The 26888-nt window shown below is 62.6% G+C and overlaps 5 protein-coding genes across 13 annotated transcripts; 3 read left to right on the forward strand and 2 right to left on the reverse strand.

Moving 5' to 3' along the window:
- The first annotated feature begins 4697 nt into the window (after positions 1-4697).
- On the forward strand, positions 4698-8049 carry IGFALS (insulin like growth factor binding protein acid labile subunit). The gene is given in 3 exon segments (XM_055243290.2): positions 4698-4825; positions 5962-6006; positions 6009-8049. Coding segments are annotated over 3 exon segments (1929 nt in total). The 5' UTR covers positions 4698-4809; the 3' UTR covers positions 7877-8049.
- A 1232-nt stretch (positions 8050-9281) lies between these two features.
- Positions 9282-15636, reverse strand: NUBP2 (NUBP iron-sulfur cluster assembly factor 2, cytosolic). 3 transcript variants are annotated; one of them, XM_055243300.2, is made up of 7 exons: positions 15425-15636; positions 11796-11914; positions 11497-11695; positions 10662-10816; positions 10442-10552; positions 10286-10355; positions 9282-9925 (listed from the first exon to the last, which is right to left on the reverse strand). In XM_055243300.2, the coding sequence occupies exons 1-7, from the start codon at positions 15438-15440 to the stop codon at positions 9780-9782; spliced, it is 816 nt and encodes a 271-aa protein (XP_055099275.1). In that variant the 5' UTR covers positions 15441-15636; the 3' UTR covers positions 9282-9779. The 3 variants fall into 3 exon arrangements, with proteins under 3 accessions (XP_055099275.1, XP_063474513.1, XP_063474512.1); XM_063618443.1 differs by having other exon boundaries at positions 10286-10332; positions 15425-15545; XM_063618442.1 differs by lacking the exon at positions 15425-15636 and adding an exon at positions 12143-12271.
- A 5-nt stretch (positions 15637-15641) lies between these two features.
- Positions 15642-22028, forward strand: SPSB3 (splA/ryanodine receptor domain and SOCS box containing 3). 4 transcript variants are annotated; one of them, XM_055243291.2, is made up of 7 exons: positions 15642-15959; positions 16978-17115; positions 20148-20325; positions 20438-20625; positions 20711-20813; positions 20887-21012; positions 21296-22028. In XM_055243291.2, the coding sequence occupies exons 1-7, from the start codon at positions 15642-15644 to the stop codon at positions 21859-21861; spliced, it is 1617 nt and encodes a 538-aa protein (XP_055099266.2). In that variant the 3' UTR covers positions 21862-22028. The 4 variants fall into 4 exon arrangements, with proteins under 4 accessions (XP_055099266.2, XP_055099267.2, XP_063474498.1 ...); XM_055243292.2 differs by having other exon boundaries at positions 21315-22028; XM_063618428.1 differs by lacking the exon at positions 15642-15959 and adding an exon at positions 16638-16718 and having other exon boundaries at positions 21315-22028.
- EME2 (essential meiotic structure-specific endonuclease subunit 2) lies at positions 17269-25518 on the reverse strand. 3 transcript variants are annotated; one of them, XM_055243298.2, is made up of 8 exons: positions 25257-25518; positions 24889-25025; positions 24379-24471; positions 23596-23687; positions 23320-23413; positions 23045-23160; positions 22740-22929; positions 17269-22658 (listed from the first exon to the last, which is right to left on the reverse strand). In XM_055243298.2, the coding sequence occupies exons 1-8, from the start codon at positions 25501-25503 to the stop codon at positions 22488-22490; spliced, it is 1140 nt and encodes a 379-aa protein (XP_055099273.1). In that variant the 5' UTR covers positions 25504-25518; the 3' UTR covers positions 17269-22487. The 3 variants fall into 3 exon arrangements, with proteins under 3 accessions (XP_055099273.1, XP_063474509.1, XP_063474510.1); XM_063618439.1 differs by having other exon boundaries at positions 17269-22925; XM_063618440.1 differs by lacking the exons at positions 24889-25025; positions 25257-25518 and having other exon boundaries at positions 17269-22925; positions 23320-23687; positions 24049-24879.
- On the forward strand, positions 25435-26829 carry MRPS34 (mitochondrial ribosomal protein S34). Of its 2 annotated transcripts, none has more exons than XM_055243304.2 (3): positions 25435-25932; positions 26077-26119; positions 26211-26829. In XM_055243304.2, exons 1-3 carry the CDS (start codon positions 25612-25614, stop codon positions 26501-26503), a joined length of 657 nt encoding a protein of 218 aa, XP_055099279.1. In that variant the 5' UTR covers positions 25435-25611; the 3' UTR covers positions 26504-26829. The 2 variants fall into 2 exon arrangements, with proteins under 2 accessions (XP_055099279.1, XP_055099278.1); XM_055243303.2 differs by having other exon boundaries at positions 25544-25932; positions 26190-26829.
- The last annotated feature ends 59 nt before the right edge of the window (positions 26830-26888 follow it).

Below are 26888 nucleotides of genomic sequence, written 5' to 3' on the forward strand. Positions count from 1 at the left end.
CTGCCTCCCAGGTTCAAGTGATCCTCCCACCACAGCCTCCCAGGTAGCTGGGACTAGAGGCACACACCACCATGCTTGGCTAATTTTTGTATTTTTAGTAGGGATAGGGTTTCACCGTGTTGGCCAGGCTGGTCTCAAACTCCTGACCTCAGGTGATGATCCACTTGCCTCGGCCTCCCAAAGTGTTGGGATTACAGGGGTGACTCACTGCACCCAGCTCCCAAACCTCAATTCTTGACTTCTGGGCATCTGCAGGCCCAATACCACATGGAAACTGCCAAGGCTTGGGGCTTGCACCCTCTGAAGCAACATCTGAGCTGTACCGTGGCTCCCTTTAGCCATGGCTGGGAGGCAGGGCACCTGAGACTGCACAAAGCAACAAGGCCCGGGCCTGGTCCAGTAAACCATTTTTTCCTCCTATGCCTCGGGGCCTGTTATGGGAGGGGTTGCCCTGAAGACCTCTGACATGCCCTGGAGATATTTTCCCCACTGTCTTCGTGATTAACATTTGGCTCCTTGTTATGCAAATTGCTGCAGCCAGCTTAAATTTCTCCTCAGAAAATGGGCTTTTCTTTTTTATGGCATCATCACACTGCAAATTTTTCAGCCTTTTATGGTTGGCTTCCCTTTTAAACGTAAGTTCCAATTCCAAACCATATCTTTGTGAATACATACAACTGAATGCTTTTAACAGCACCCAGGTCACCTCTTGAACACTTTGCTGCTTAGAAATTTCTTTCACTGGCTGGGTGCAGTGGCTCACGCCTGTAATCCCAGCACTTTGGGAGGCCAAGGCAGGCGGATCACAAGGTCAGGAGATCAAGACCCTCCTGGCCAACATGGTGAGACCCTGTCTCTACTAAAAATACAAAAATTAGTTGGATGTGACGGCGTGCTTCTGTAGTTCCAGCTACTCAGGAGGCTGAGACAGGAGAATCGCTTGAACATGGGAGGCAGCGGTCGCAGTGAGCCGAGACGCACCACTGCACTCCAGCCTGGGTGACAAAGTGAGACTCCGTCTCAAAAAAAAAAAAAAAAAAAAAAAAGAATTTTTTTTCACCAGATGCCCTAAATCATCTCTCACAAGTTCAAAGTTCCACATATCTCAAGGGCAGGGGCAACATGCCACCATTCTCTGCTAAAACACAGCAAGAGTCACCTTTATTCCAGTTTCCAACAAGTTCCTATTCTCCGAGACCACCTCAGCCTGGACTTTGTTGGCCATATCACTATCAGGATTTTGGTCAAAGGCATTCAGCAAGTCTAGGAAGAGCCAAACTTTCCCATCTTTGTGTCCTTTTCTGAGCCCCCCAAACAGCTCCAACCTCTGCCTGCTACCCAGTTCCAAAGTCACTTCCACATTTTTGGGTATCTTTACAGCAGTGTTCCACTGTAATAATAATTATTACAGTAATAATTTACTGTATTAGTCTTTTCTCATGCTGCTGATAAAGACATACCTGAGACTGGGTAATTTATAAAGGGAAGAGTTTAATGGACTCACAGTTCCACATGGCTGGGGAGGCCTCACAATCACGGCAGAAGGCAGAGGGTCTTACACGGTGGCAGGCAAGAGAGCGTCTGCAGGGGAGCTCCCATTTATAAAACCATCAGGTCTCAGCCATGCGTGGTGGCTCACGCTTGTAATCCCAGCACTTTGGGAAGCCAAGGTGGGTGGATCACGAGGTCAGGAGATCAAGACCATCCTGGTTAACACGGTGAAACTCCATTTCTACTAAAAATACAAAAAATTAGCCGGGCGTAGTGGCGAGCACCTGTAGTCCTAGCTACTTGGGAGGCTGAGGCAGGAGAATGGCATGAACCTGGGAGGCAGAGCTTGCCGTGAGCCAAGATTGTGCCACTGCACTCCAGCCTGGGCGACAGAGCAAGACTCCATCTCAAACAAACAAAAAAACAAAAAACAAAAAAAAACAACCATCAGGTCTCACAAGACTTACTCACTACCACAACAGTATGGGGAAAACTGCCCCCATGATTATTTCCACCTGTCCCTGCCCTTGACACATGGGAATTATTACAATTCAAGGTGAGATTTGGGTGGGGATGTGAGGCCAAACCAAATCATCACCTTTGTTGTTGGTATCTGAGGAATCAAGCTCAACATTTAAGGGATATCATCTTAATTAAAATTAAGAACTCTCACCAGCCCCGTGGCTCACGCCTGTAATCCCAGAGCTTTGGGAGGCCGAGGCGGGCAAATCACCTAAGGTCGGGAGTTTGAGACCAGCTTGGCCAACATGGTGAAACCCTGTCTGTACTAAAAATACAAAACATTAGCCAGGCATGGTGGCTCATGCCTGTAATCCCAGCTACTTGGGAGGCTGAGGCAGAAGACTCGCTTGAACCTGGGAGGCGGAGGTTGCAGTGAGCAGAGATCACGCCACTGGACTCCAGCCCTGGTGATGGAGTGAGACTCCATCTCAAAAAATAAATAAAATAAAACAAAATAAAATAAAAATTAGCCAGGTGTGGTGGCTCATGCCTATAATCACAGCTACTTGGGAGGCTGAGGCAGGAGAACTGCTTGAACCCGGGAGGCAGAGGTTGCAGTGAGCTGAGATCGCACCGTTACACTCCAGCTGGGGCAACAAGAGCAAAACTCCATCTCAAAAAAAATAAATAAATAAAAATAAAAAAAATCTCACCAGAATCCTAATGAGAGGACGGAAAGGCCACACACCTGGGTGTGCGTGCTGAATGCTTTTGTTTTTTCTTGTATCTTGCAAATCAGAAATCAGCCAGCTAACTAGAAAATCGGCAAGAGACCGAAACCAGCAGTGTTTGAGGCCGGGTGACCCTGTGGCTGTGTGCCGGACAAGATGCTCAGTCTCCCGGGTGACAGCCACCGTCCACTCTCCACTGGCCTGAGTGCAGACAGGTATGCGCCCACAGGATGTGGAGCCACAGGGCTCAGTGGCATTGCTGGAAACAGGACAGGGACAGATGTATTCCAGGATGGGACCTAGACATGGCCTCACCTCCCTCGGGTCCTGTCCTACGGAAAGCCAGGCCCTGTGCAGCCTGAAGGCAGGCAGAATGCGGCTCATGGAGGAGTCTGGGAGGCCACCGGCCTTGAGCCGGCAGAGGCCACAGGGGGAATGGGACCACTGGGGGTGGTGGCAGTGATGGGGGCCTCTGGAACTCAATGGGCTGAATGTGTGTGGGCCTCTGTGTTACCACAGGAATCAGAGGCCTGGAGCCCCTTACCCAGCTGCCGCAACCCTGGTGAGGCCCTGCCCGCCTGCGACACCCGGCCCCTCCCAAAGGAAGAGAACAGGGACAGATTCTCCCTTCCCACCTGGAATGTGTGGGGCTCCCAGGTGGGGTGCGCAGCCTGACACAGGCCGGGGCCCCCACGGGGACCTCTCCTGAGAGGAGGCCGTCCCGGTCCGCTGGCGCTAGGCCCCAGGCCCCTGCTGAGTCTGCGTTTTCTGCTGAGTAAACGGATTGTGGGTCTTTCTGGGTGTGGACTTTCTCCCCGTGGATCTATAATTTCTCAGAAGAGGAGCCGAGACGCCACCTGGAAAATGATCAATTCTCGATAAACGGAAGACGATGACAGTGGGCCGGCGGCTTCCCACAGCTCTGCACGGGGCCTGCCAGGTGAGGCCGGAGCTGCGGATGGGGTAGGGCCCTGGAGAGCTGCGATCTCCCCCAGCCCCGGCTCTGCCCCCACCTGCACCCCTTCAGGCCGCTTCCCTGCACACTTTCCCACTGCCGAGGGACTGGTGGGCAGGCCCCGCTGACAGCCAGGGGAGGGGCCTGCAGGGACCTGGAGGGGAGGGTCCGCACCTGCTCAGGCCCTGGTGGAGAGAGCGACTGGCTGGGAAGTGGTTTGAGCAGGTGGAGGGGAACCAGGAGCCTCTGGAGGCAGGTGGAGGCGGAGCCCAGGGGTGGCCTCGGACATGGCTGTGCACACATTCCTGTGGCCTCTCTGCACACAAGCGGTGACTGTGGGGCAGCCAGGCCCTCACCAGAGCCTTGGGGGACAGCAAGGGGCAGGTGAGGCTTGCCTGGGGCACAAGACCTGGCTCCCATGGCCAGGCCACTGCCACACACTCCCCAAGGATGGTGCCGGGCAAAAGCAAACAGGCGCCTGCAGCCCTGCCAGGCATTCCTAGAAGAGGCTGGGGGCGGGGCAGTGGCCAGACACCAGCGACCCTGGGGTCACGGGAGAGGCAGGGTGAGCTTGGGCCCTGGACAGCACCGTGGCCTGAAGCCCAAACGGGAGCTCCCACCCAGGCTGTAGGGAACTCCCGGGAAGGCGGGTGGATGGCTGGGTGGGGCACGGGGAAGGGGCGGCAGCCCCTTAGCCCCACACGGCTGGCTGCTCAGGCCAGGGGTGGGATCAAGACCCCAGGGGCTGCCCGAGGGGCCCCCTGCCCCCAACAGGACCTGGTAAAGCCCTGGGCTCCCCAAACCTGCCTCGAGCCCCAGCCCCTCCCAGGCTGCTGCAAGGGGTCCCCACCCCGACCTGGCTGCCCAGCCCTCCCCAGTCAGCCCTGCAGGGGTCCTGGGCACTGGCCATCAGCCCCTAGGGCCGCATTATGGCCACCTCGGGCCCCGACGGAAGCTCCCTCACCCCCTGCACTGTCTGCACCCCAGGGCTCCGGGCTGATGCCGGCCGCCCGGCAGGAGGGAGTTAACAGAGCCAGGGCCAGCTGGGTTGGGCCAGCCAGGTGACAGGCGCGGGCTGCCCCGCAGTGGGGAAATCCAGAGGGCAGGGGTGGCCGGCGCAGCAGACGTACCCTCCCTTGCTGCCTGCCTGCGGCCTGCCCTGCACGCGGGATGGCCCTGAGGAAAGGTGAGGCCCCCGAGTGCCCCGCCACCCATTCTGGGGGTGGCCAGTCTGTGACCCTGAGCCCGCTGCGGAGAGGCCAGGGGTGACCCCCAGGGAAGCTCTGGAGGGTTCAGCTCTGGGGGTCTGCGGGGGGACTCTGGGGAGCCCACAGTCGGAAATGCAGCTGCTGGGGTTGGCAGGGGGACACAGCTGTGCCTGGCACCAGAGAGTCTCTGTCCCGTCCTCCACCCTAAGGGCGCTGGCGGAGGCACAGGGGAGGAGGGCCAGGTGCAGGCCGGAGCCTTCAGCCCCCAGAACAGCGGGCACAGCGACGGGAAGTGCCCCTCACAGCCTGCGTCGTGGGCCCGGCCCAGGCAGGAGACGTTGGCTCACACCCCATTGTCTCTGTGGGGTGACCCCTTGCAGCTTTGGCCACCCCCAAGCCTGAGCTGAGCTCCAGAGCTGGCTCAGGCCACCCCCAACCCATCATGACAGAAGGGCAGTCGGGGGGGCCCCACCTTGCTGCCCCTGCCACCATCCCAGCGATTCCACACTCTCTGAGGATGGGGGGGCCATACAGTAGAGGTTTTGGGTCATCACTGCTTGGGAGGCTGCTGGCCGGGTCTGTGGGGCCTGTGGCCCCTCGTCCTCAAAGGCAACGTGAGCTTCGGTGGCTGACGGTCCGGGGTTCCTACCTGTCCCCTGACGGCGGTGCCCTGGTCCCTACTACAGCACCTGACCAAGACCTGGGTGCAGACAGGTGAGACCCCGCTGAGGGGGCCTAACTGGGGCAGGAGGTGCCCAGCTCCCTGTCCAGCCTCTGAGGGCAGTGAGCGAGTGCCCACCAAGACCTGCTCCAGAATATTCTGAAAATGGCCGGACCTTGGCCAATGGCTCAGTTCCCTCCCCTTCCTCTAGGCCAACGTGGCAGACTGGCCTGGCTCAAGCGCCTGCCTTGGGGGTGCAGCTGCCACATGGCCAGACGGCCCGAGATCCAGCCTGGCGGAGCCCACGTGGCCTGCGCACAGCTGGAGAGCCAAGCCCTCAGCGTCTGTCCAGCGGGGCGGGGCGGCCACTCCTCTGTCCCATGGGGTGGGAAGCGCAGTGTCAGCTTTTGAGCCGGAGGACCTGTGGGGCTCACCGGCTTCTTCGCATCTCAGCGGGTGACCTCGAGCCTCAGTTCACACCTGAGCGCCGCTTCCGGCTGGCTGGTATCAGGCTCACTCAGGCAGAGCCCTCCTCGGGCCGCCTCCCCAAGCCTTTCCCCCCGCAGGAGGCCTGGCCCTGGCGCTGCTGCTGCTGTCCTGGGTGGCACTGGGCCCCCGCAGCCTGGAGGGAGCAGAGCCTGGAACGCCGGGGGAAGCCGAGGGCCCAGCGTGCCCGGCCGCCTGTGTCTGCAGCTACGATGACGACGCGGATGAGCTCAGCGTCTTCTGCAGCTCCAGGAACCTCACGCGCCTGCCTGACGGAATCCCGGGCGGCACCCAAGCCCTGTGGCTGGACGGCAACCACCTCTGGTCCATCCCCCCGGCAGCCTTCCAGAACCTCTCCAGCCTGGGCTTCCTCAACCTGCAGGGCGGCCAGCTGGGCAGCCTGGAGCCGCAGGCGCTGCTGGGCCTAGAGAACCTGTGCCACCTGCACCTGGAGCGGAACCAGCTGCGCAGCCTGGCAGTCGGCACGTTTGCACACACGCCCGCGCTGGCCTCGCTCGGCCTCAGCAACAACCGCCTGGGCAGGCTGGAGGACGGGCTCTTCGATGGCCTCGGCAGCCTCTGGGACCTCAACCTTGGCTGGAATAGCCTGGCGGTGCTCCCCGATGCGGCGTTCCGCGGCCTGGGCAGCCTGCGCGAGCTGGTGCTGGCGGGCAACAGGCTGGCCTACCTGCAGCCTGCGCTCTTCAGCGGCCTGGCCGAGCTCCGGGAGCTGGACCTGAGCAGGAACGCGCTGCGGGCCGTCAAGGCAAACGTGTTCGCGCAGCTGCCTCGGCTCCAGAAACTCTACCTGGACCGCAACCTCATCGCTGCCGTGGCCCCGGGCGCCTTCCTGGGCCTGAAGGCGCTGCGATGGCTGGACCTGTCTCACAACCGCGTGGCTGGCCTCCTGGAGGACACGTTCCCCGGTCTGCTGGGCCTGCGTGTGCTGCGGCTGTCCCACAATGCCATCGCCAGCCTGCGGCCCCGCACCTTCAAGGACCTGCACTTCCTGGAGGAGCTGCAGCTGGGCCACAACCGCATCCGGCAGCTGGCTGAGCGCAGCTTTGAGGGCCTGGGGCAGCTGGAGGTGCTCACGCTGGACCACAACCAGCTCCAGGAGGTCAAGGCGGGCGCCTTCCTCGGCCTCACCAACGTGGCGGTCATGAACCTCTCTGGGAACTGTCTCCGGAACCTTCCGGAGCAGGTGTTCCGGGGCCTGGGCAAGCTGCACAGCCTGCACCTGGAGGGCAGCTGCCTGGGCCGCATCCGCCCGCACACCTTTGCCGGCCTCTCTGGGCTTCGCCGGCTCTTCCTCAAGGACAACGGCCTTGTAGGCATTGAGGAGCAGAGCCTATGGGGGCTGGCGGAGCTGCTGGAGCTCGACCTGACCTCCAACCAGCTCACGCACCTGCCCCACCGCCTCTTCCAGGGCCTGGGTAAGCTGGAGTACCTGCTGCTCTCCCGCAACCGCCTGGCAGAGCTGCCGGCGGATTCCCTGGGCCCCCTGCAGCGGGCCGTGTGGCTGGACGTCTCGCACAACCGCCTGGAGGCATTGCCCAACAGCCTCTTGGCGCCACTGGGGCGGCTGCGCTACCTCAGTCTCAGGAACAACTCGCTGCGGACCTTCACGCCGCAGCCCCCGGGCCTGGAGCGCCTGTGGCTAGAGGGCAACCCCTGGGACTGCAGCTGCCCCCTCAAGGCGCTGCGGGATTTTGCCCTGCAGAACCCCAGTGCCGTGCCCCGCTTTGTCCAGGCCATCTGTGAGGGGGACGACTGCCAGCCCCCCGTGTATACCTACAACAACATCACCTGTGCCAGCCCGCCCGAGGTTGCGGGGCTCGACCTGCGGGACCTCAGCGAGGCCCACTTCGCTCCCTGCTGACCAGGTCCCCGGACTCAGGCCCCCGCCTGGCTCACCTTGTGCTGGGGACAGGTCCTCAGTGTCCTCAGGGGCCTGTGCTGTGCACTTGCTGAAAGACGCAAGGGCCTAACTGGGGTGGAAGGCATGGCGGCCCCCCCAGCTGTCATCAATTAAAGGCAAAGGCAATTGAATCTCACAGGCACGGTGCGTGACTGCGAACGTGAAACCAGGGAAGGGGCTGGGTGCTGGGCGCGCAGCTGTGGTCTCAGAGCTTTGGGAGGCCGAGGCGGGCGGATCGCTTGAGCCCAGGAGTTCAAGAGACCGTCCTGGGCAACACAAGAGAGACCCTATCTCTACAAAAAATAAAAAAAATTAGCATAGCATGGCGGCCCGTGCCTGTGGTCCTAGGGAGGCTGAGGCAGGAGGATCGCTGGAGCCTGGGAGGTAGAGGCTGCCGTGAGCCGAGATTGCACCACTGCACTCCAGCCTGGGCGACAGAGCGACACCCTGTCTCAGAAAAACCACCTGGCTTAGGGGAGGGGAGGATGGTGTTGCCTGGGTCCACCTTGGTCTCCTCACCTCTCTCCTCCCCGGCTTGGCCACGCCCAGGGCCCCGCCTGGATCCTGCCCCGCCACCGCCCCGGGCCAACTGCGCCACACCCATGTGTCTTTCTGGTTCCTGCGGCTGCCCCTCGGGCTCCCCGCAGGACATCCCCCAGGAATGATGGCACCAACTGGAATCCCCAGGAGCTCTGCATCCCACCCCTCCTCTTCCAGGCATCGCCCTGAGGACCAGGCAGTGTCCCCGAGGGGTGTGGTCCAGGCAGCCAGGGCGCGGCTGAGGTGGGGTGAGGAGTGAATGCAGGGCGGGCCGTTGGCCCTGCGTGGGAAGCCGCACACCCTGCGGATGCCCCGGGCATTTGTCTTCTCTGCCCCGTCAAGGCACCGGCATCGTCAGCCCAGGTGGGCCTGGTGCCCTCCCACCCAGCCAGAGGCCGCGCGGGTTGGTTCCTGGCCCCCACCTCCAGGGTCCTCCTCTGCTGAAGGCTGAGCTCTTCCTCTGGGAAAAACGGCGCATTCTGCTTTCTGGAACGGCTTTCCTTTTGGGTCTCACTGGGAAGAGGTGCAGGGGGCCCCTGGGATCAGAGCTCCCTTCTCAACCTGACTTCTGGTCTCAGTCCCGGGATGGGCCCCGTAGTGTCCCAGGGAGGCCATTCTTTCATGGCAAAGGGGCCAGCTCTCAGGTTTATCACAAAATCTCCCCAAATTCCCACCAAATAAGATGCGAACACATCAGCACCTGGGCCCAGGGGCTTGTTGACAACGGAGCTAACGAACCTGCCGGCCTGGCCCAGTCCAGCCGAGCCACTTTCAGAAGCAGGTGCTGTCTGACCCCGAAGGACAGAAGACTCTAGAAACATCAGACTTGTCACCACAGCAGCGGACACGTTTAATGGTGGGTCCCTCTACAGTTACAAGACATGCCTGAGGTCAGTTCGCCCCCTTAGGGGGCACTCCCCAAGCTTAACACAGATGACAGCGACCCCAGGGTGCTGGAGGCCTGGGGTCACCTGAGGATGGCAGAAGTCCTGCGCTCTGCTAACTGTGTGGACACGTGGCTGCCAGGCGCACAGGTGGGAAACATGGATGGGAAGAGAGCCCAGGCCACTCCCGTCGCACAGCTGCAGAGCACGCAGGCCACGGCACCAGGGCCCGAGCTGTCCTCTCAGCCACAGGCCAAGCAGGCAGAGCTGCTGGTGCAACACATCCTGGGGCTGGGCTGGTCGGGGAGACGCTCTCCCGCTGACGCTGCCTGGGCCTGCCCCTGCAGGGCCCGGGAACTGAGCCTAGGCCTCTCTGTTTCTCTGAGAGGCTGGAGCAGAGCCCTCGGTGGCCCTGGAAAGCGGCTGCAAGGTGGCCTTGGTCAGGGGAGGCACGCGGGCGTCGCGTCCAGAATCTTCTGGGCTATGGAGGTGAGTGCAGCGAAGGCGGGGCTGCCGGGGAACTCCTGGATGAAGTCGTGGCCCTCCTCCAGGCTCCTCATGAGCTCAGGGTCCAGGGGCACGGAGCCTACAGGGCACAGTGGAGGCGGTGGTGCCATGTCCGCACCTTCCGCTCCCACCACTGGCTCAGCTGGACGCACCCGAACCACCCTGGCCATAGGGGGGACTGAGGTGCTGCCAGACGATTTCCACCTCCAGACCTGCGGCCCTCCCAGCAGGCCGGGTCCTGCCACCCGAGGGGGCCCTGAGAAGGGCGCGGGTGGATGAGCCACAGGTCGCAGCGGCGTGGCATGTGGCCCGAGGAGAGAGGAGGAAACCACTCCTGTCCCGTCCTCTCCCTCGGGCACTGGGGGCACAGAGGTCAAACCCACCCAGGGCAGAAATGGAATGGGAGGCCGGGACCCCAACAGCAGCTCGGGACACTCACCTAAGAAGGGCACCCCGGCGAGCTGGGCCAGCTCCTCTCCACCGCCCCTGGAGAAGACGCTGGTGCACTCCTAGGAGACGGTGGTGAGCCCAGCGCCGCCCAAGGCCCCCGCCGGTCAGGTGCTGCCTCGCCCCCTCTGCAACCCCCGGGACTCACTGCGCAGTGTGGGCAGGTGAAGCCGCTCATGTTCTCCACGACTCCCATCACCCGCAAGCCCGTCTTCCTGCAGAAGGTCAGCTCGCGCCTCACGTCCCCCACGGACACCGCCTGCGGGGCAGCAGCCAAGGTCACGGTCGGCCAGGCGCACAGGCAGGGACACCCGCCCAGCCCTCTGGGAAGCCGCCCTCAGGGACTCGGGAAGGTGCCGCAGTGGTACCTGGGGCGTGGTGACCACGAGGGCCCCCAGGGGCTGGTGAGGACGCAGGGCTTCTATGGTGGTCATGTGCTCATCAGAGGTCCCCGGGGGCGTGTCCACCACCAGGTAGTCCAGTTCCCCCCAGGCCACGTCGGACACAAACTGCTTTATCAGTGCTGCAAAGACGGGGCAGACGGGGTGGTCAGGGCAGGGCAGGTGTGCACACGTGGCCCTGCGTCACTAAGAACCAGCCAGGTCAGGCCGAGGGGCTGCAGTCCATCAGGTGCCACTTGCCACCAGCCTCTGTCACAGGCTCTCGGGAGGCCCTGGCCAGGAGGGCAAAGATGGGGCCGGGCCATCTACAGCGTCCCTTTCTCCAGCGTCCAGCCCCTGCCCACAGAGCCCCCGCTGACTCCCCGAGGCCCCAAATCAGAACACGGAGCCAGGACCCTCCAGGGGTCTGTACCCACACATGGGAGCACCCAGAGCCTGCGCCTCACTCCACCAGCCTCTCCCTGCCTTTGGGGGCGTCTAATGCCACCTGCTCCAGAGGTACCAGAACCCCCTCAGCTCTGCCCCTATGACCTGCCACACTGGGCCTCAAGTTCCCTGCATGCCGTGGCCAGGGTCTCAGCAGACCCCACTCCCTCTGACCGAGAGTTGGGGACAGCTGTGTGGCAGCGCGGACCCAACTCGACACACACCGCCAGCCAGAGCCCTGTGCCTGGTCGTGGGTGTCATGTGCAGGTCCCCAGGGACAGGCCTGGCTGCTGAAGGGGAGCACCTCCACAAGGAGAGACCGGCACCGGCGCTAACCCCATTCACCAGGACAGGGGACGCACCGCCCGGCTGTTACCGTTTTTCTTGGGGCCTCTCCACACCACGGCCTCGTCCGGCTTCTCCAGCAGGAAGCCCACAGACATGAGCGAGAGGCTCTGCTCCCGGTCCAGGAAGACGGGCGCCCAGCCGCGGTCGCACTGGTGCACGGCCCTGCCCTGCGCCCCGAGCATGCGGGGGATGCTGGGGCCACACAGGTCCACATCCAGGATTCCCACCTGCAAGAGCAGCACAGCCTGGGCCAGGGGCACCGCCAGGCCTCCGCCGGGACGCAGGCAGCTGCCCGGGGCTCCGCCCAGTGAGGGCCAGGGTGCTCACCTTCTTGCCCGCGTGGCGCAGTGCCAGGGCCAGCTCCGTGGAGACGGTGCTTTTCCCAACGCCCCCCTTTCCTGAGAGGACCAGGATGATGTGTCTGACGCCGGCCAGGTTTCCAGGATCTGGTCAGAAACATGACAGAGAAGGTCAGGGCTCCTGGTGCCCACTGTGCCCACACGGGGTCACCCACCGCCTCTTGCACCCACGTTTTGAGCGAGGCCGTGATGAATCGCCAGACCCAGAGGCAGCCCCTGCCCCGCTTCGCCCAGATGTAAAGACCTCCAGGTAGGTCCCCTGCAGCCCCAGACCCAGGGGGGACGCTCTAAGACCACGGCACTCCCTGCACCTGCCTGAGGTGGCGCTGCTGAGACCGGAAACTGCCCAACTCTCCTCTCGCTGCGTACAAGGGTGCGTGCGTTCCTTCATGCGCAGGCGTGTGCAAACTCACACACATGAGTGACATGATCGTGAAACTGCCAGCCCCCTGCTATTTCTAACAGGAACCAAACAGACTCCACTCTTTCCCCAGCCCGTGCACCTGGGCTCGGCAGACGCAGCAGAGGGCCCAGGGTGGGTGGCAACAACCACGCGTTGTCACACACCAGCGTCCCCAGCTCTCGGACCCTGCGGTGTGCGGCAGGTGAGGGCAGCCGGCTGCTCCCGGCACAGCCCCAGCTCTTCTTCCTTCCAGGGTCCCATCCTGTCCCTGCCACGCGGCAGGGGCTGCTGTGTGCAGACACCTTGGCAAAACCCCTGCATTTTCACCCCAGCACCACCGCTGAGGTCATGCCCCTCGTCTCCAGCAAGCTGCTCCATCCCCGACAGGTCCTTGAGGGGTGCATGTGAGGGGCTCAACACACGACGCGTAAAACCTGCCCCCTCCTGATCCGCCTCTCAAGGGTGGGTTCAAAGGCTCCCACGTCCAAAGCCTCCCAGGAGAACCTGGCATGCAGGCAGGTCCTCAGACCTACAGAGGCTGCCTGAGGTCTCGGGACGCGGAAAAGGCAGCCCCAGGCCCACACTCCTGCAAACACAAAGCCACGGCCTCGCGGTCACCCCTGGGGCAGTAAAAGGGGTTCTGACTTAAATCACTTCAACACCAAGAGGTACTGGAAGTGACCTGTGCAGAGAGGGAGCATGCACTTCTGTAGCTGCCGGGGACTCTGTCAGGCCTGGGTCCTGACTGCCATGCTAACATCAGTGCTGGCACCAGCAGCAGTGTTAACCCCCAGGGGCTTCCCTCATTGGCAGAGGTGGGGGAACTGTGCCTCTCTGGTGTGTTGGGCTGAGCACCATGCTAAACGCAGGCCCTAGTGTCAGGGAACCAGGACAACCACCCTGAGGGTTCCCCCAAGAACATTTCACTTCTCAGCAAACTGAGGCAGCTCCTAAGCAGATTCTCAGCAAAGCGCAGTCAGCATGAGCCTGCCAGGTGGAGCAGTGGGGCTGGAAGCGCAGGAAGGAGGCTAAGCACCACCTCCCCTTGGGGAGGCGAGGGCGCTCTCCACGGACAATGAGTCCCGGTCAGCCTTATGGGTTACCAAACCCAGATCATTCCACGCACTGGACAAATATATTTTTACAGTAAATTTATATTTTTATTTTGAGAGGCAGTCTCATTCTGTCGCCCAGGCTGGAGTGCAGTGGCACAATCTCGGCTCACTGCAACCTCCGCCTCCTGGGTTCAAGCAATTCTCGTGCCTCAGCCTCCCAAGCCTCGGCTTCCAGAGTAGCTGGGACCACAGGCGTGCGCCACCATGCCCAGCTAATTTTTTTTTTTTTTTTTTTTTTTTAGTAGAGACAGTGTTTCGCTATGTTGGCCATGCTGGTCTCAAATCTGACCTCGAGTGATCCGCCCGCCTTGGCCTCCCAAAGTGCTGGGATTACAGGCATGAGCCACCTTACCCAGCCTAGGCCTTTTGAATTTTTATGTGCATATTTTCCCCGTTTAAAGAAAGCTTGGGGCCGGGCGCGGTGTCTCACGCCTGTAACCCCAGCACTTGGGGAGGCCGAGGTGGGTGGATCACCTGAGGTGAAGAGTTCGAGACACCAGCCTGGCCAATGTGGCGAAACTCTGTCTCTACTAAAAATACAAAAAAATTAGCCAGGCATGGTGGCGTGTGCCTGTTATCCCAGCTATTTGGGAGGCTGAGGCAGGAGAATTGCTTGAACCTGGGAGGTGGAGGTTTCAGTGAGCCGTCATGGAGATTGTGCCACTGCACTCCAGCCTGGGCAAAGGAGTGTCTCTGTCTCCCCCCAACAAAAAAATGAAAGCTTGGACTAGGGGCAGTGGCTCACGCCGGTCATCCCAGCACTCTGAGAGGCCAAAGTGGAAGGATCACTTCGGTACAGGAGGAGTTCCAGACCACCCTCAATAATGTATTCAGAGCCCATGTCTACACATTAAAAACTTAGCCAGGCGGGGTGGTGCATCCTGTGGTCCCAGGTGCTCAGGAAGCTGAGGTGGGAGGGTCGCTTGAGCCCAGGAGGGCAAGGCTGCAGTGAGTTACGATCGCGCCACTGCACTTCAGCCTTGGCGACAGTTAAGACCCTGTCTCAAAAAAAAAAAAAAAAAAAAGCTTCTCTCAATCTCAGTAATATCCTTACTTTGTAGTAAATCCGTCCTGATAATAAGGACAGGCTTTTCCAGGCTTCTCCTCTGGAATAAGACTCCAGCACTGGGCCAGGCGCGGTGGCTCACGCCTGTAATCCCAGCACTTTGGGAGGCTGAGACGGGCGGATCACGAGGTCAGGAGATGGAGACCATCCTGGCTAACACGGTGAAACCCCGACTCTACTAAAAATACAAAAAATTTGCCGGGCGTGGTAGCGGGCGCCTGTAGTCCCAGCTACTCGGGAGGCTGAGGCAGGCGAATGGCGTGAACCCGGGAGGCGGAGCTTGCAGTGAGCCAAGACTGCGCCACTGCACTCCAGCCTGGGCGACAGAGCGAGACTCCGTCTCAAAAACAAACAAACAAAAGACTCCAGCACTGGGTTTCTAATCTGTCAGAGTTGTGCTACAAGACCTTGCTGTCCGAGGAATGTTTTCCTTTTGGCACCGGACTCGAGGTCTCTTAGAAGATAAATGCGGCTCCCACTACTCAGGAGGGCCCACGGCGCTGATCTGGCGAACGGATCGTCCCCACTGGTGTGAATTCTGTCCCGCGCAACTTACACTTTTCTGAACACTTAGAGCGCTACTTCCACAAACAACTTAAAAGCATGTGAGATTCTGGGGTCCGTCTTAACTTTCATGACTGCGCGCGTGTGACTGATTTAGAGACAGGGTCTCGCTCTTGCCCGGGCTGCGGTGCAGTTGCGACCCTCAGGACAGCGGGGCCCACAGGCGCCACCGCGCCAGCCTACAACGCGGTATTCAACAAAGTTTCCTTTAAAAGCTCCCCCAACTCCACGACTCAGGCCCTCCGAGGTCACGGAGCTTCCACATCGAAGCAGGAGCACGCGGGAAACGACCCTGTTTAGAAAATGCGGCCTGTGGCCCGGCCCAGCCACGCCGGCCGGTGATGGTCGCACTGGAGGCGCGCGACGCAGCGAGGCCGCCCCCAGGAAGGGACGCGGCGGGGCCCCAAGCGAGGCCCTGGCCCGGCTCCGCACCCTGGCCCGCCACTCACCGGCCGCCGCCTCCATCTCGCCGCCGCCAGGAGCTCGCGGCTGCAGCGCCCTTACGCCCGCGGGCCGTCAGCCTCCCAGCTAGAGCGAAGGGCCTTCCAACCAATGAGCAGTGAGTGCCCGCCCCTGGCTCCTCTTGATAGGCCTAGTCCTGCTGTCTCAGCCAATCAGATTGCCGGAGGGGCTCTCGATCCCGTCCCGCAGGTTCCGGCGCAGACGATGACACGGACCTACTTTCGGGTCACCGCGGCCTGCGGTACCGCCTCCCGCCTGGGTCCAATGTGCGCGGGGGCTTTGTCTCCAACCGCTTGGGAACTGACCAATAGGAACGTTAGAATAGGACTGACAGTTCCTGAAGCCTCTCGGCAATACCTTTGTCACCCGACTCCCGCCCCCTCCTCCGAAGATCCTAGACAGGTGTGCCCGCCCCTCGCCGCCGGAGCCAATGGGCGCAGGGGGCGGGGATTGTTTACGTCCTGCTCCCGGGCGGAAAGTGGGTCAGGGCCGGGCCGGCGGAGCGCGCAGCGGGGGCTGCAGGTGAGCGGCGGGGCACGGGCCGCGGTCCCGGGCTCTGGGCGGGCACGCTGACCTTGTGGGCGCGGCGGTAGCAGCGCGGCCAGGGCGCCGCCTTTGTTCCTCTCCGGAGGGCCGCGCCCGAGAGAGGCTTCCCCGGTGCCGCCGACTCCGGAACCCGCGCGCCCGCGGGAGGGGACAGCCAGGCCGGGCGGCCGCCGGGGAGGGCGGCTTCGGCTGCACCCACGCTCGCCTGGGGCTGGGCAGGGTTCGGCGGTCCGGGCCCCGCGATCCGCCCCGGCCTCCCTGGAACCCCACCCGGGGGCCCAGCGGGCGTTGCCAGCCGCGAGCCCGGCGCAGGGGTCGGCCCTGGAAGGCGAGGCGGAACCCACGGGGCGCAGGGCGGGAACCCCGGAGCTGGCGAGGGAGGGGCCAGGCGGGTGGCCTGGGAAGCGCAGACCTGGCCCTCGCAGCCTTTTGCATTTTATGCGAAAACAGCGGCCAGCGCTGAGCAGATTTTAAGATTTGCGTTTCACGAGGAGCCCTGGCGGTAGCGAGCGGCGGGGAAGGCGAGCTGCGCGGCCCAGGAGATGGTGGCGGGAGGAGGATGCAGGCGGGTGCGGCGGTCGGGCAGGGCATGAGGGGAAGGTGTCGGGGAGGGGTGACTACCGTGCTTCTGGCATGAGGAACTGGGAGGCCGGAGATGCCATTTGTCAAACTGGACGTCGGAGGAGGAGCGAGTGGAGGTTTTAGATGCCTGCGGGACAGGCAGGCGGGGCCCAGGTTCGTGAGGTGGAGCCGGAGAGAGGGGCTGGGATTCGCATTCCGGAGTCATGGGTGTCTGGGTGTCGTTTCACAGGATCTACCTAGGTTTTATTGAGCTGCTCAGATCCTGGAGTGAGGTACGGGCTCCTGAAGCGTTCTGGGGCCCTGGTGCGGCCCCTGCAGTCCCCACTTTGAGTGGGTCCGTGGCCCAGCCTGGAAGCTCAGGGCTGGGAGCGCTGTGAGTCTTCCTTTGCCCAGAGCCTGTGTTTTCTTCTAGATTCTTTCCACCATGGCCAGACGCCCCCGGAACAGCAGGGCCTGGCACTTCGTCCTGAGTGCAGCCCGCCGAGACGCAGATGCCCGGGCCGTGGCTCTAGCAGGCTCCACTAACTGGGGCTACGACTCTGATGGGCAGGTAGGTCCCAGCGGGCGAGGCGGACGTGGCTGGCCTAAGGTGTGGAGATGCCCTAGGCAGGCATTACCTGAACAGGGAATCAGTCGGAGGGAAAGATGCTTCTGAGGCCAGAGGACCAGGCCAACCCTGGGCCTGTCTCCTAGTTGCACCACATTCAGTAAGACTCTTTAATTTGACAAAGGACTCACACAGCTTCAGGGGTGACAGGACCCCAAAACACCCTGCATTCTTCACTGCGCTTTCTCCTCTGAAACATGCTGTATGGAGAGGTTGGCAGTTGCTTTTGGTTCATTCAACAGAAATTCTCCACTATGGGGCTGGGCACTGTGGCTCACACCTATAATCCTAGCACTATGGGAGGCTGAAGCTGGAGGATCACATGAGCCCAGGAGTTTTGAGACCTGCCTGGGCAACATGGTGAAACGCTGTCTCTACAAAAATTTAAAAAATTTGTCAGGCGTGGTGGCACGTGCCTGTAGTCCCAACTACTCAGGAGGCTGAGCTGGGAGGATTGCTTGAGCCAGGGAGATGAAGGCTGCAGTGAGCCATGATCACACCAGTGCGTTCCAGCCTGGGTGACTGAGCTAGACCCTGACTCGAAAAAAAAAAAAAACAAAAAGATTCTTTGGTTTACCCAGCCCATTTCTGGAGGTGACCATTGTTAACTTGCTGGTTGTCCTACTGGACGCTTCTTCTGCCACTACAAACAGATACTCTTTATTCACATATATGTGTGTTAAAAAAAAACAAAAAGCCGGGCGTGGTGGCTCACGCTTGTAATCCCAGCACTTTGGGAGGCCGAGGCGGGAGGATCACAAGGTCAGGAGATCGAGACCACGGTGAAACCCCGTCTCTACTAAAAATACAAAAAATTAGCCAGGCGTGGTGGCGGGCGCCTGTAGTCCCAGCTACTCGGAGAGGCTGAGGCAGGAGAATGGCGTGAACCCGGGAGGCGGAGCTTGCAGTGAGCCGAGATCGCGCCACTGCACTCCAGCCTGGGCGACAGAGCGAGACTCCGTCTCAAAAAAAAAAAAAAAAAAAACAAAACAAAAAAAAAACAAAAAAACCCTGATACTTGAAAAATTTCTGCACCTGCTCAGGGAGGCCAGGAACCTGAGGTGTTCAGAACAGCTCAGGTGTTTATCTGTCTGCAGCCCAGGTGATCTGATGTGCTTGTGGGCTTTGCAGGCAGAGCTACCTGCACCCATGGCCCCTGACCCCCGCCTTGGCAGACCCTGAGGGCAGCTGCCTGGCCTGACGGGGCGCAGTGAGGCTGGGAGGGGTGGGGGTCCCTGTGGGGGGTGATTTTCCAGTCGGTTTCCTGAGATCTGCCTCGGACCAGAGCAGGAGTGTGGCTGCGCCTTCCTGCCCCACTTCCAGCTGCCACAGGTCATGTGCCCTGGAGCAGTCTCTCCTGACCTCGCAGGGTCATGGCTGTGGGATGCGGGCGTGTCCACAGGCCAGGCCAGTGTCTGACACACGCATGCTGCTTGTCCTCTGTCATCATGGGCCGTGTCCTTCCGGGGCGGCTGCTTGCGTGGCCTGGCGCTGCTCTCTGCTGCCACAGCTGCCCTGCGCTGCTGTTTAGGCTCAGCCAGGTGTCCTGGGAGTGAGGAGCCCCTGAGCCCGGTGGGTCCATTAGGCCTTGGGGGCAAATTGGGAAACAGGGTCCTTACCCACCGGGTGGGGGCTGTCCTGGGGTCTCCTGGAACTCTCTGCTCCAGCCAGGGAGAGGCCCCAACCTGCCCTCCCGCTCGCCTCCAGCTCCTGCAGGTCACATGTCCTGAGCCTCACAGGCTCGTGGCTGTGGCATGCAGGCGTGCCTGCAGGCTCGGCAGTGCCCGACACATGTGCTGCTTGTCCTGTGTCACCAAATGGGCCTGCAGTCTGTTGTGGGCAGGAGGTAGGCAGTGGCGTTCCGTCTGTCTCCTTCTCCAGGGAGCCCGGCCCTGGGCCTGCAGTGCAAGTGCTCAGTTCTGTGCCCGGGCTCCTGACTCGGGGTCTCCCCTGGCTTTGGGGACCCGCACTTCTAGGCAGTGGGGTAGAGTCGTCTGGGCCTGCCTTGTCTGTGGGGTGGGGCCATCCCCTCTAGAGAGGACAGTGTCCTGCCCTGAAGCTGGCTTTGGATTGGTCCACGTTCACCTGGAAGCTGGTGGCACCCATGTCATGGTCCCCTGTGGCTTCTCCTGGGGGTCACATCACCTCTCTGGACCAGCCCTCAACCCTCACTGTCACAAGGCCTCTGCCACAGGCCCCCCACCCCGCCACTTAGCACTCTCCCTGCTGACCCCCCGGTCCATTCAACCCCTGGGTGACCCCCACACAGCCTGTGACAGGGAGGAGGCCGGGAGGGGCACCGCCTCCCACAAGGAGCTCACATTCTGGTGGGAGGAGGCCAAGAATCAGGACCAAGGAGAACTTCAGTGAAGCAAAAGAAGAAAAATGGAACAGGGACGAAGGGGCTGGAGAAGCCTCAGGGAGGTGACAGCTGAAACCTGCACCAGGAGGGGCGGGGCCTGTAGTGGGCACTGGGCAGTAGGACCCTGTGGTGAGCCAGGTCTGCTCAGGTAACAGGAAGGTCATTGGGCCACAGTGCGGTAGGGACTGCCCTGAGGCCAGGTGGCTGCAGCTGGGCCTGGTGCAGGGGTGGTGGCCTTGCCTGGGGGCCCCTGCGGGGCTGGCCTAGCAGGGAAGGTGTCCACACCATCTCAGCTCTGGGCAGGTGGGGTGGGCCTGGGGCTCATCTACCGTGTAGAAACCACTTGGAGGCCAGGCGGCCTTGGCTGCTGCTCAGTGGCTGGGCCTCCGGGGCCCTCCTGGTCATGCAGAATGGGGCAGAGCTGGAGCCTGTTGGGAAGGAGCCTGGGCCATGCGCTCGGGGTACTGTGAAGTCCCTGGAGGCCTGGACCCCCATCCTTTCCTGGGTGGGTCGGGGATAGGGGAGGAAGAGACTCAGGTTGGGCTGGCAGAGGGCAAGGGTGAGAGGGCAGAGAGCAGGCGACAGGCAGGAACAGCCGGCCCTTCTCTCCCAGCACAGCGACTCGGACTCCGACCCCGAGTGCTCCGCGCTGCCGCCATCCATCCCCAGTGCGGTGCCCGTGACCGGCGAGTCCTTCTGTGACTGTGCTGGGCAGAGTGAGGCCTCCTTCTGTAGCAGCCTGCACTCGGCCCACCGGGGCAAGGACTGCCGCTGCGGAGAGGAAGATGAATGTGAGCGTGGGGGCCACCCCTGCTGGGACTGCACTGCGGGCGGGCCTGGGGGCGGGCAGGGCAGAGCCCCATGGAGCTCTCAGGGCTGCCCCAGCCTGGGCCTCTCTTGCAGATTTCGACTGGGTCTGGGATGACTTGAATAAGTCGTCAGCTACCCTGCTGAGCTGTGACAACCGTAAGGTCAGCTTCCACATGGAGTACAGCTGCGGCACAGCGGCCATCCGGGGCACCAAGGAGCTGGGGGAGGGCCAGCACTTCTGGGAGATCAAGATGACCTCGCCCGTCTATGGCACTGACATGGTAAGTTGCTTCGGCCCAGGGTGCTTCTGGGGAACCTGGCTCCAGCAGCCCAGCCCTGTGCCCTCTGCCTGGCCCCCGTTCCTAGATGGTGGGCATCGGGACGTCGGATGTGGACCTCGACAAATACCGCCACACATTCTGCAGCCTGCTGGGCAGGGATGAGGACAGCTGGGGCCTCTCTTACACGGGTGCGTGAGGCCCAGGGTGGGGCGGGGCTGAGCCTGGAGCTCCTGGGCTCACTGCAATCCTGGCTGCCCCCAGGCCTCCTCCACCACAAGGGCGACAAGACCAGCTTCTCGTCGCGGTTTGGCCAGGGCTCCATCATTGGCGTACACCTGGACACCTGGCATGGCACGCTAACCTTTTTCAAGAATAGGAAGTGCATAGGTGAGGCTGCCACAGGATTTGAGCTCCTCTCAGCGGTCACCCTGAGGGAGGCGGCCACCCCACCCCAGCCCAGTGGACACTGAGGTTTCCTGAAAGGGTTCCTCCCAGAAGCCTGAGGCCCCCGGGTCCCAGGGGGTGGGACAGTGAGGCCAGGCTGGAGTGGCAGGGCCTGCGCGTGTACCCTGCCTTGCCTTAGCTGTGGCAGCTGTCCACCCAGGTGACTGCAGCATGAGGTCTGAGGGGCTGCACCCAATAGCTGGCCCCTTCCCTGCCTGGGGTTCAGGCTGGCCCCTCCCTTCCAGGTGTGGCAGCCACCAAGCTGTGGAACAAGAGCTTCTACCCGATGGTGTGCTCCACGGCGGCCCGGAGCAGCATGAAGGTCACCCGCTCCTGCGCCAGCGCCACCTCCCTCCAGTACCTCTGCTGCCACCGCCTGCGCCAGCTGCGACCAGACTCGGGGGACACGCTGGAGGGTCTGCCGCTGCCGCCAGGCCTCAAGCAGGTGCTATACAACAAGCTGGGCTGGGTCCTGAGCATGAGTTGCAGCCGCCGCAAGGCTCCGGTGTCCGATCCCCAGGCGGCGACCTCGGCCCACCCCAGCAGCCGCGAGCCTCGGCCCTGCCAGAGGAAGCGCTGCCGCCGGACCTGACTCACTTCCCAGTGGAACTGCCTTCTTGGGCTGGGACAGCCGTTTTCTCTGTCCCTTCCTTCCAGCCACACTCCAGGGCAGAGTTGGATGAGGCCCGTCTGGAGGGAGCCATCTCTTGCTCCCGAGGCTGGGACAGTCCTTTCTGTGGGGATTCTAGGGCCCCTCTGCTGCTGTGCTGGGTGGGGAAGCGGCTGCGCTGAGCCCCAGGTCTTGTGGGAGGCTGCGAGGAGGAGAGCCTGTGGAACCCGCGTTGCTGTTCCCACAGGGCCTCGGTTGTTCCTAACTTGCTCTGCATGCTGTCAGCGGCCGCCCTGCTGTCATAGACTTAAAGGACTGCAATAAATGTAGAGTTGACGTCTAACACCCACATGGTGTGAGCTGAAACGTATCCATGCAGAGGCCGGGCTTGTGAGCATCCTGGGCCTTCTCCCAGGCCTCACTGCCCCTCCACATCCTTGGGAGTCCCCTACTGCTTCTGGCTGAGGGTGCCACACCCCAAGCCTCTAGGTGGCAGTGGGGCCCTGGTGCTGCCTTCTGGTCCCTGCTGAGTGTGTGTGTGGGGGGCACACAGCCCTGCTGCTGAGTGGCCTGTGTTCAGGACTCAGCACAGGAACCACCAGCCACCTGCCAGCCAGAAGCCCCTCTTCTCATCCCAGCTACCTAAAACATCCCCTGCAACCACCCACCCTCCCCCTGAGGTCAGACCTGCTCAGCCAGAGAACCCACCCAGGCTGAGGGGCCACATGTGGCTAGGGTCCTCCCCCACCGCCCAGGGTGTCTGGTCTGTCCCCAAGGCTGCATGCTGTCCTGGTGGTCCCACGTGTGGTCAGGAGCCCAGGTCCAGCAGGAGATCAGGGTTGGCCGTGGTCAGGAAGAGGCAGATGCGGCGGGAGAGGTCAGGCCCCACCCTGCGGGGACGCCCGCCTTCACTGGGCAGCACAGGAAGGTCGGCCAGGAGGCCCATGCGCTCCTGCTCCGTGCTGCAGGCCTCGAGCGCCTAGGGGCAGGCAAAGGCATGAGAGGGCCCCTGGGGATGGGGCCTCTGCACCTGGAGGGCTTCGAGGAGGGAGGGGCCCACCTGCTGCAGAAGGCGGGGGGAGGGGAAGGCTGTGACAACTGCATCAGCCACGGCTGGGCTGACCCGACTGAACTGCCTGATCTGCCTCTGCCAGGCTGCCTGCAGCCCTGTGCCGTCTCTTGCCACTGGCTCGCCGGCTGCCCAGCGCCCTGCTGTGCAGAAGGAAAAGGCCTGGGATTCCCGGTACTGCCTGGGGACAGGGAGAAGCCTTTTAGAACCTCATCTGAGCAGCTCCCCAGAGCCCGGGGAGGGGGGCACCACCACCTTGAGGTGATCCTGCCCCCTTCAGCCCTGGCATCACGCACTTGAGGGGACACTGGGCGAGAGCCTTGGTAATGGCGCACACGTGCCGACTCAGCTCCTGCCACGAGGCCACCAGTAGCACGTCCAGGTTTGCCCAGAGCTGCAGGAGTACCAGGGCCTGGGGAGGAGGCAAATTGGTAGGCATGACCCAGAGGAAGGCTCCCCGGGACACACAGCTGATAGCTGCCCCATGTACCACGCTGGGAACCAAACCCAGCCAGCAGCCCAATCACTGGGACCCAGGCCACCTGACTCACCCAGTCTGACAGGTCCTCACCTCTTCCACCTCTGGCCAGCCCACGGCCACCTCAGCACCGGCCACCTTCGGGCTCTCTGGCTGCTGTGTCCCCCGGGAAACGTGCTGGCGAGACCTGAGCAGAGGTGACCGTCCCTCCCCGCTCCCCATGGGGCCGGCCCAGCCTGAGCTTGGCCTCTGCCAGAGCCCACCTGGGGAAGTGGGAACAGCTGTGCCACAGCAACCCCAGAAGTGTGCCCACCTCCCTTGAACCCCCGTCCCAGCCAGCCCTGCTGTGGGCATGAGAGTGAGTGGTACCACAGGTAGACATCCAGCCCGATGACAGCCAGGTGGGGCCGGGCGGTGGTCTCGGGGGAGATCCAGGGCACCCAGCAGGTTGGGCCAGAGATCTGAAGATGAGAACGTGTGGCACAGTTGTTCACGGGAGGCTGCGGCCCACGGCCATGGGCCACCAGGCCACAGCTGGTTTGCAGAAGAACAACAAGCCTGAGAAAGAACCAGTGGTGCCGAGAGGAGCCTCTGCTCCGTTACCCCTTCTGGGCAAACCAGCTCTGTGCCTCCCACGAGGCCAAGGAGGCTAAGGAGACCCTGGAGTGGCTGCTCGGGCACATCTCAGTTCCACTGAGCCCCTCATCCTGGTCCACCTCTGTACTCCAGCCTAGCTTTGATCTAGCACAAAGCAGGGGCTTGAGAGACACAGATCCTTGGACACAGGGACCTGGCAGGGGGTCTAGCCTAACTCCACGCTACCTGGCGCAAAAGCAGCTGAGCACTGCTCCTCGCAGGCAGGGGCCGGGCTGTCTGCTGTCAGAGGACGAAACCTGCAGCCTACTGCCCAGACCCCGGCTTCCTGACACTTCTCAGGACCCTCTAGGAGCAGCTGTAGCCTCCGCAGGTGCCCAGGAGCTTCCTCCATCTCACCCTAGAAACCTCTACGGTTTTGGATCAGAGAGGAGTCCTGGCCTGCCCCATGCCCCCTCCAGCCCTGTCTACAAGGGCACGGACCGGCGGAGCAGGCGCCTCCCGGCTGGGAACCCATCCCTCCTAACTGGAGAGGGACTACCGCCACCACCAGAGCACCTGGGTCAGTGTGGCGACGCCCTGCAGAAACTCCTCGGGCTCCAGCAGCAGCAGCAATTCCTGTTCACCTGCAGCCCACACTTCAGGAGGCAGCTGTGGGGACATGGGGACGCGCTGCTGCCTGTCTCAACCCCGGGTGCCCAGGGGCCCTGCCTGGGCAGTCCAGCAGCAATGCGGTTCGCGGCCCCAGCCAAGCCCAGGCCCGGACAGGCCTGCTCTACAGAAGCCCAGTGTTCCCTTTCCTGCCAAGGCCAAGCTCAGGCCAGGTCTCTGGGGCCGGCAGGAATCCTGACCACTGCCTGACTCGGGACGGAACCTTCTCCAGCCAGCTCGGCTCTATACCAGCAGAACGGCTTGGGCACCTCCACTTCCCGTTCTCCATCCTTGGTTTACCCATCCGCGAGACGCGCACGGCCCAGCGCAGCTACCTCAGGGACAGCTCCAGGGCTGAAATCAGGGAAGCAAAACAGCCAGCTCGGGGCTGGCCCTCGCGAACTCGCGACCACTCACGCTGCTGGGGCAGGGGTCGGGACTCGCTCGGGTCCACCGCAGGCTGCGGGCCGGGCGCTGGGGCTCGATGCGGCACTCGCAGCCCAGGGCCTCCAGGGCCTCCATCAGGACGTCGGCACCGGCGTCTTCCAGGATGGCTGGGACCGGGGGAGAGGAGCGCGGTCACTGCTTCCTTCCACCCTCAAGAGCGTCCTACCTGGGCGGGTGCCCGGACCGGGGAGTCTGCATTCGGCACAAACCCCCGACTGGGAGGCGGGCCCCGGCTCCAGGCCCCTCGGCGCGTGCGCCCCGCCCAGTCGGACGGAGGGCGCCGCCTGGCGGAGAAAGGCCTTTCCTACCCCGAGGATCGCCCGTGCCCTCCGCCGCACCTGGGTCCACGCACACCGCGAGGCGCTTCAGGACCTGCTCCGGCCGCAGCAGCCGCAACGCCTCGGCAGCCGCCCTGCGCTCACCCGCTGGGTCCCAGGCTCTCGCGGCGGCCTCCGAGCCGGCGGAGCCCTCAGCGTCGGAGTCTGAGATCTCCCAGGTTGGAGGTCGCCGCTGACCGCTCCCGCCCCGTCCCCGGCCCCGGCCCCGGCAAGAGACCCCAGCCCTCCCGGGTCCGACCCGCGCCATGGCCGGACCGACCTCTTCTTCGCTTCCTGCCGCGCCCGAACACTTTAGCCTGGGACACCGGCCTCTTCCGGTGACTTCCGGCCGGAGCGCTGAGGACGCGGACCTGTCATGGCGCGGAAGAAGGTGCGTCCGCGGCTGATTGCTGAGCTGGCCCGCCGCGTGCGTGCCCTGCGGGAGCAACTGAACAGGCCGCGCGACTCGCAGCTCTACGCTGTGGACTACGAGACCCTGACGCGGCCGTTCTCTGGACGCCGGCTGCCGGTCCGGGCCTGGGCCGACGTGCGCCGCGAGAGCCGCCTCTTGCAGCTGCTCGGCCGCCTCCCGCTCTTCGGCCTGGGCCGCCTGGTCACGCGCAAGTCTTGGCTGTGGCAGCACGACGAGCCGTGCTACTGGCGCCTCACGCGGGTGCGGCCCGACTACACGGCGCAGGTGCGTGCACCCCGTCCGCACCCCACCCCTGCAGCCGCCTGGGCTCCCCGCCTCCCTGCAGGTTTGCGTGGCTGAGGCTCCCACCTCCTGACCTCGGGGGCCGAGAGCTTTGCGAGCTGACCCCGCTTCTCTCTGGCTTTGCAGAACTTGGACCATGGGAAGGCCTGGGGCATCCTGACCTTCAAAGGTAAGGCTCGGGGGAGCGGGTGTGCGGCAGTTCGATGCCGACCACGGACGGCACAGCAAGTGTGTGCAGCACGCCTCTTTTCCTTCATCAGGGAAGACGGAGAGCGAGGCGCGGGAGATCGAACACGTCATGTACCATGACTGGCGGCTGGTGCCCAAGCACGAGGAGGAGGCCTTCACCGCGTTCACGCCGGCGCCGGAAGACAGCCTGGCCTCCGTGCCCTACCCGCCGCTCCTCCGGGCCATGATTATCGCAGAACGACAGAAAAATGGAGACACAAGCACCGAGGAGCCCATGCTGAATGTGCAGAGGATACGCATGGAACCCTGGGATTACCCTGCAAAACAGGAGGACAAAGGAAGGGCCAAGGGCACCCCCGTCTAGAATGCCAGAACCAGCGGGTGGCCTGAGGGGCTGTGAGCCAGCGGGGACCTTGTTGATGAAAGAAACCGTCTTCGCGTTACACCCGAGTCTGCCCCTCGGAGCAGGGAGCTCACCTTCCGCGACGTGTTCTGAGGGTCTGCATCTTAGTGGGGAGGGCTGGGGCAAATCGCCACCTGTGCCTTTCCTCTGGCCTTGCTGCCCCCACACCCAACTCCGAGGGCCCACGCTGGGGAAAGCGGGAAGCGCTGCCTCCCTTTCCCCCATTAGTGCTCTCTCTGCCTGGATCCCGGCAGAAGCTATGAAAGGGAATAAAGAGAAAAGAAGTACCCCGGGTTGTGGTGTCTTTGCGCGCTGTCTTTAGGACCGGGGAGAGAAGGGCTGACGC

The sequence above is a fragment of the Symphalangus syndactylus genome, chromosome 14 (assembly GCF_028878055.3).
Source record: "Symphalangus syndactylus isolate Jambi chromosome 14, NHGRI_mSymSyn1-v2.1_pri, whole genome shotgun sequence".
In the NCBI taxonomy this organism is placed as follows: Eukaryota; Metazoa; Chordata; class Mammalia; order Primates; family Hylobatidae; genus Symphalangus; species Symphalangus syndactylus.